This window comes from Perca flavescens, chromosome 11 (assembly GCF_004354835.1).
Source record: "Perca flavescens isolate YP-PL-M2 chromosome 11, PFLA_1.0, whole genome shotgun sequence".
Taxonomy (NCBI): Eukaryota; Metazoa; Chordata; class Actinopteri; order Perciformes; family Percidae; genus Perca; species Perca flavescens.
Window position 1 is genome coordinate 18,317,248 of NC_041341.1, and position 7,647 is coordinate 18,324,894.

A 7,647-nucleotide genomic window follows, 5' to 3' on the forward strand; every position below is an offset into this window, starting at 1 on the left:
GGTTTGCGTGGTTGATTAACGTTGAGTAATGGCTCACACCCACTAGACACAGATGCTGTTGTTGCACGTCATGCCTCTTTTGCTCCCGGAATGCCAGCATGCAATGCAAAAATCACTCACAAGGGTGGCATTATGCCGTCTTTGCCTGGTTCTGTGTGAATACGCAAAGCCGGCATAACCGCAGACCTTCATTTCGACACTATTGTGAAATATGTGCATGAAAGGGGCTGGTAATGGGATTATTTTTGTGCCTTTAATTCCATCAATACTTCTCAGGTATCAAACTAAAATCAATAGAACACTGTTTCTATGTAACCAGCTGCACTGACACATTAGGGCACACAGGTACTGAGCTGTCACTCAGACGTACTCCAAAAACTCATTAGCCAATGAGGACGCACCCCTGTAAGACCCGCCCACGCAATAGGTTTGTGCCAGAATTGCAAACAGAGTATGGAAGCCCAAACAAGAAAACTGGGAGCGAACCGCAAATGTGATGGAGAGAACAAAAGACTGATCATTGAGAAAGAAGCAGAGGGAACTGTAAAAAAAATAAATAAAAAAAAGACGAATGAATAAAAGACCAATAGTTTACTCCTACACAAATGTTTTGTTTGCAAGTTTTATGTTTTACCTTTTGAGGTGACAATTGTTTTTGCTTGAGTTAGTGATTTTTGTTTGATACTTGAGAAGTTTTGCTTGGAATTAAAGGCACAAAAATAATTCCAGTTCTTAGCTGTATTTATTTTATTTTGTTCCTACTTTATACTGCAACTGTATTTTTGTATGGCCTGGCTTATTTTCTCTTGTATTTAGCTTTTGGAGGTAGAATTCCTTTTTAAGGACTTTTAGAAGGTTTTAGAATACATTTTTATGATGCCATTCTGTTGTGTTGGTATTGGTATGTCTATTTTTTTATTTCTTTATTTTTATTTTATCTAAAGAATGTGAATATTGGAATGTAAGATACTGTAATGCTGGTAATTAAAGTAGATATGACAGAAATGGTAAATTAATTCTATTTTGATATGTATGTATGTATGTATGTATGTATGTATGTATGCATGTGTGTGCATTGGTGATTACATCGTTATTTAACAAGATCACGTAACAAATAAGACCTCTGTAATGTCTAAAATGCAACTTAAAAAGCATTTTTTAAGTTCTCAAATCTCAAATGACCTTAAAACTAATTGTAAGTTTTTAGATATGGTGTCCTAGAAAGCAAGGTAAAACTGTATCAACACAGATAGGACCCAAAAATGGTTGTCAAATATTATTCTGATATGCTATAATTCGTATTTCTTGGTTTCTTGCAGTCCCACCCACTGAAGTGAGGATCAGTGAAAGATCTGGAGGCTCATTTGAATGTGTGACTGAAGCCAACCCAAATGCAGACTTTACCTGGACCAGGTACCCTACAGTATTTTAAAAAATATATATATTTTAATTAGAAAATGTTTTTTCTTTTTTACAACACTATAGTGAAGAATAACAAGACATGACAGAGCAGAACAAAAAAGAAAAAGTGCACATATTAATGTCAATCTGTACAGTGGATACAAGTGGATTGAGGGTCAGAAATAGTCCATGGAATCAAAACCAAGTAAGGTTGAGGAAGGCCCAAGACAAAGGCTAGAAATCCTAACTATCCTGAAACTGAAATCTGAAACTGAAATCCTGGCAGATCAAAGTACCATGGAATACAATTAGTTGTCAGGTTGACAACTCTCCTCGTAATGCTAAATAAAGGGAACCCCAGATCTTTGGGGTGGGCATTGGACAGAGTATACCAAATGTACTCAAGGTATAGACAAGAAATGTCATTTAGCCATTTTTAAAGCAACGATGGGAAACTAATTTCCACTCTCTCAGCATCACTGTTTTTGCTTTGACTATACTAAACATGAGGGCTTGTTGAAATGCTGGCCTAAGAGTAATTCCAATCCCAATATCACAGAGAGACTGTGAAGAAGAAGATTCTGTTCTGTTTGGTCTTGGTAAAGTGCAGAGGATGGATGACTTTAAATTGAATGAGTTTAAATCTAGTATTGATAGAAAATGCTTTGATCATATGTAACCATTTTACCCATAACTCATCCAAAATCTCCTCCAGTATCCTTAAGCTGTGCCTCTTTACGTGCAGAGACGGAGTTGCCAGAGAAAAAGTCATGTCATGAGTTCATTAAAGTTTTATTGTTATCGAACCAAGGTTGATAACTGCCTGACAAAATCTGCGGATATTGAAAAAAGTTAGGGAGATTACGTTTTACCTAAAGTTGAATAAGTTAAAGTATAGATCCTAATAAACTTAAAACAAAAAGTAAGGAAATTTGTGTTTGGTGGATTATTTCTTTGTGGTAACAATTCTTTTTGGCAATAAATCTTATACCGTTGGAAAGCCTGTTTAGTTCCCTTTCAAATTGTGCCCCATTTGTAAGGAACATGCATTTGTGGGATGAGAAACAGAGCTGAGTATGTGGGTTGCGTCCATGAAAGATTTGCCAAATCTTCTCTGCCAATGCCAAACAGCTTATTCTGCCATTGACTCGTTTGGTGGATTGGATGATTTAGGTTTGAAGAAACAAGACATATTGGCAATTTAACAATTTATTCATTTAACAAACAGGAGCCTCAGTAGCGTGTGGAAGAACCATACACAGCCACAACAGCCTGGCACCTCCTCCTCATGCTGGTCACCAGCCTGGTCACACACTGCTGTGGGATGGCATCCCATTCTTCAACCAGAATTTGTTGCAAGTCAGCCAACGTGGTTGAGTTGGTTACTCCGGCACGAACAGCACGCCCAACCTGATCCCACAAGTGTTCAATGGGGTTGAGGTCAGGACTGCTGGCAGGCCATTCCATCCTCTCCACTCCCACATTCTGGAGGGAGTCTCTGATAACGCCCCCCCCCCCGTGGGGGGTGAGTGTTGTCCTCTTGGAGGATAGAGTTTGGTCCCAGACTGTGGAGATATGGGATTGCCACTGGTTGCCGAATCAGGCTCCTGATTGTCAGCACCTGGGGGTACCAGAAGCTCAAAACAAGAATCAATAGCAACAGCAAAGAAAAGCTGTTTGGCATTGTCTGAGACGATTTGGCAAATTTTTCATGGGCGCAACCCACATACTGAGCTCTGCTGCTCATCCCACAAATGCATGTTCCTTACAAATGGGGCACCATTTGAAAGGGAACTAAACAGGCTTTCCAACGGTATAAAATTTATTACCAAAAAGCATTGTTACCAGAGAGAAATAATCCACCAAACACAAATTTCCTTACTTTTTGTTTTTAGTAGACAGTTGCAGGTACTGCAGTTTGAATAAACTGGTTTCAGTGGAAACGTTAACCAAACAATATTATGTCTATCTTTTGCCTTGAGGAATTGTTGTCCTTCTCAGAAGCTTTGTACAATGGGGAAAGGCCAAAATGATTTGAATGATTTTAAATGTGTCTTCTGAAATAAAATTTTGCAGTTGCAGTGAACCACCATTTGTAAGCATTCTTGTATTACTATGATGAAAAGCGTTTGTAATTACGGCTCGTTAATTACTTGAAATTCTGTTTTAATGGCACCGAAAGTTAATTTAAAAATGTTTTTCTTTTTTTAAGATTATTTTTTGGGGCTTTTCCCTTTTTTATTTGAAAGTGGATCGATATGAAAGGGGAGAGAGATGGGGGGGGATGACACGCAACAAAGGGCAGCAGGTTGGATTCGAACCCTGCACCGCTGCAGAACTCAGCCAACATGGGGCAAACGCTCTTACTTACTCTTAGCTTAGTCGGTGTGTGATTTGTTGGTGAATATTTTTAATATATTTTTTAATTTTTAACCCGCTGGCAGGCTTTGCTCTTCTGTGTAGAGTTTGCATCTTCGCCCTGTGTCAGCGTGGGTTTTCTCCAGGTTTTCCGGGTTCCTCCCACAGTCCAAAGACATGCAGGTTAAATGTTGACTCTAAATTGCCCGTAGCTTTTTGTGAATGGGACTGTAGGAGCCAAAAATGAAAAAGGGCAGTTTTTGTTTATATTTATTTATATTGAAAGATAATAGGTATTATTTTTTAAGACTTCCCACATTTTGGTTAAAGTTTTTGATCCACTGATTTTGATGGACAGCTAAGCCAGTGATTGGCAGATTGGCCACACCATGGTAATGGTGGGTGTGGTGTAATTGATAAAGGGAATGGAGACAGGTGTGGGTCTCTGTTCTGGAAGTCCTAGCATTAGTTGAGACAAAACAGTTTTTTAACCATACACACACACCTAGGCATCCTGTTTTTCACCTTATTTGATATCATTTAAGAAATCGTCAGTATTGTTTTGTTTTCCCTGATTCGAACGCATGCAACATTAGCCTACAATGTTATGGAAAGACGATAAAGATTTTACTTTTATAGGTAGGATATTTGTGTTAAGTAATACCTTTAAACAACTACCGCATGCTGCCTGGATCAACAACAAAGGAACAAAAGTGCGTTAAAACCGCTCTCCTATTGCTGGGACAGTGGCTATGTTTTTTGTAACAATATAGCCACTACAGGGACTTTACTTAGGTACTTGTGTACTTAAGTTCATTATTCTTAGTTACATTCCACCACTGCTAATATTGTAAATACCATCATTAAATGACTAGCTTAAAGTCTTCAAACATTGCTCCCACATTTTCTATTCTATTTCTATTAAGATCATACAATTTCTAAATTCAATCGTAATTTTCAGACCTAACTGTACAGTGCTTCCTTTAGGATTTTTTATTTTTTTTAGCAGTTGGGGCAGGTCCAAACCTGCCCCCACTGTTCGTAAAACAGTTAACTTAGAATAAGGATTTTGAGTCATTTCTGGTCACCAGGACATTGTAATCCTTATTCATTCATTCCATTATTCACTTTTCTTTCAGCTCTGTTTATGGTCTCTAACTCCTGAGGGAAATATTTGTTCCGTGTCCTCTGTTCATGTAATCGACATCCTGCTTGCATAAGGTGGGGTAATTATGTGGTTACACTGTCCCCATGTTTACTGTCTGACGCCAGTGCACTGCCTACTCAATGTCTCAGGAATGGAGCTGAACATTACCAGTTTGTATCATAGTGGGAATCATCTTAGTGTCCAACATTTCATAACTGTGAAGCTGACAATGGTAGCCAAAAGAATATCCCATAACATAATATGTTATACATTGCAGAGCAACCTCTAGAGCAGTCATTCCCAAACTGGGACTAGTGGTCCGTGAGTGTACGGCAGGTGGTCTGTAGAAAAGCAAAATAAAATATAAAATAATATTTTTTTAACATTCATTTTACCAGGAAATTACCATAAAAATTAAGAATATGTATAATGATATAAAATTGTCAAATTATTGTGTGATTACTAAAATAGGCTAGTGGCGCTCGGCCCTTACCCTAAAATTGCCAAAGTTTTTGAAATTTTAACTATATCCAAGTGCTCTTATTACTGTATAGATTTAATACTCCATTGCTATGGAAATACGCCTGTTGTTCAAATTAACCTGATTATGCCCTCGGGCGCTCGAGTAAATAAAATATGTAGCAGCCATTGTGTGCAGTAAACTTTCTTTTAACAGGCCTGTTGTACTGATGCAATGACCAGTTATAGTTTTAGTGCTAGTAGGCCTATTAAGCGGTGCAGATTAATTCAGGTAGGACTGTGTGTAGACATATTTTATTATGTGTATTATGAAGAGGTACGGGAAAATTCTTGATTACAAATTGTGGTCCACACACCTGCTCTAGAGAACGTTAATTAGGCTAATTTGGCAAAGTTAAATTGCATGTTTCCTTATGAAGAAGCCAAACTTGTGGTTTCTGTCATATGTCTATCACGGTGGTTGTTGCCGAGATAGTAAACAGCAATGGCCAGCCATGGCCAGCCCGCCCGCTCCTTCGGTAACGTTAGCAGTTAGCGTGTGTTAGCATGATGGCGTTAGCCAACTTGGTCAACTTTTTTTATACAGGAGTGAACTTGGAACCTTATCTTCTAGGCCAGTCATGGCCTCAGTCTGCTGTCAGAGTAGATGGTGCAACACTACAGTTTCAGAGTATGACCTCTGACCTCAATGGCCTCTACCAGTGTGAAGCAAGTAACCCTTATCATGTAGGCCAACATGGACAAGAAGTTCTTTAAGTGCCCAAAAAATGGAAAGGAAAACTTAATCTGCCAATGAGATCATGTGATCATATCAAACTACTCCAGCACATCAGCCCCAGTAAAACTGTAAATTCTTGTTTACACACAACATATAAAATGCTATCTGGTGAGTCAGAAAAACAACACATCTATCCGTTAAGAGAACAAATAAATAACTAATTAATGAAATTCAACTTTTGACCTGTGGTTGTCTTTATTTAGCTTATCATGCTGAGTCTTGTTCGTCTGTTTCAGAGTTGGGCTGTCATGGCCTCAGTCTGCTGCCAGAGATGGTGCAACACTACAGTTTCAGAAAATGACCTCTGACCTCAATGGCCTCTACCAGTGTGAAGCAAGTAACCCTTATGGAAAAAAACATAGTCACCTCTATGTGCATGTGGCTTCAGGTGAGGTCTCGTTTAATTTGGCTTTGGTTGTTTGTCAAATGCGTTTTAGAATTTGAGTCTACTTTAGAAGTTGTTTGACTCTGTAATTTGTGTCTCTTATTTAAAAAAAGAAAAAGATTGCAGCCAAATCATTTTTTGTAAAGAGTTAAACCTTTGGAAGAAGCTCAGACATCCACGCCTGGAGTTGAATCCCAGAACGTAATTTATCACACTAGAGAATTTATATCCAATTTGGTCATGGAATGCCTTGGCATTCACCAAAGAGCTGAAAGACTAGCCTGCTTCGGCCTGTTGCCCCTACAACCCATAATGGTTAACTAAACGCAACGCTTAAAGCATGTCCAAACGTGTAATGTTCTGGTCATGGTCATCTCATGTGTCTGTTGCTTCTTCTTTATACCCAGGACCTGCTGGGAAATCCTGTCAAATCACATTTAGCGAGGGCTTTTTTGCATGGTGTTTGAATGCAATGTTAGTCAACTAAATGTAATGTGTAATATAAAACTAAATGCTATAAAACAGAGAAAAAATATATGAAATACATTAAACACAGAACTTGCTTTCATTAGTAAATGATGAGAGGTCCTTTTCACAGCAGACATCTTGGCTTGTCATAGCAGGAAATGTGCAGCTGCACAGGTATAAGAACATTGAACTGCATGCATTCCATTTAGGTGAGCTAGTTCAAGGGTCCTGGTATCATGCATGCTTGCTCACTGCCCTGGCTTTCTGGTAAACTTGATGTAACTGAGCTGTTGTTAACGAAATGTCTTTAAACTGTATTAGTAAATGAAAAAATGTGTGTTATGTAACTTGTGAATGGATAGACAAATATTTGTAAGCATTTAAAGAATTAGAATGTGTAAGCACGCCATGATCCTGAAGAGCCTGACTCCACTCTCAAAAACTGAATTATTTAGTGTACCAAGTTGCCCACTTGAACTCAAAGCTGGACATACGATTAATCCTCGATCATTAAATCACCCATCCAACAACTCAGCTGTTGTAACTTAAGCCAGGTATTTTTCCTCTACAGTTTCCAGCACTTTATAAAAACCCAGAACTCCTATCTGAGTTAAGGAGCTGAGATACAGC

At 38.5% G+C, this 7,647-nt stretch overlaps 1 protein-coding gene across 2 annotated transcripts in view; it reads left to right on the top strand.

Annotated features, from left to right (window-relative positions):
• The window catches only part of si:ch211-214p13.3 (nectin-3), a 43,150-nt gene that overhangs the window by 22,174 nt on the left and 13,329 nt on the right, over positions 1-7,647 (top strand). For both annotated transcript variants that reach the window (XM_028590728.1, XM_028590731.1), the window contains exons 4-5: positions 1,320-1,413; positions 6,401-6,552. In XM_028590728.1, coding sequence (XP_028446529.1) covers positions 1,320-1,413; positions 6,401-6,552 — 246 coding nt within the window. The remainder of the gene's footprint in view (positions 1-1,319; positions 1,414-6,400; positions 6,553-7,647) is intronic.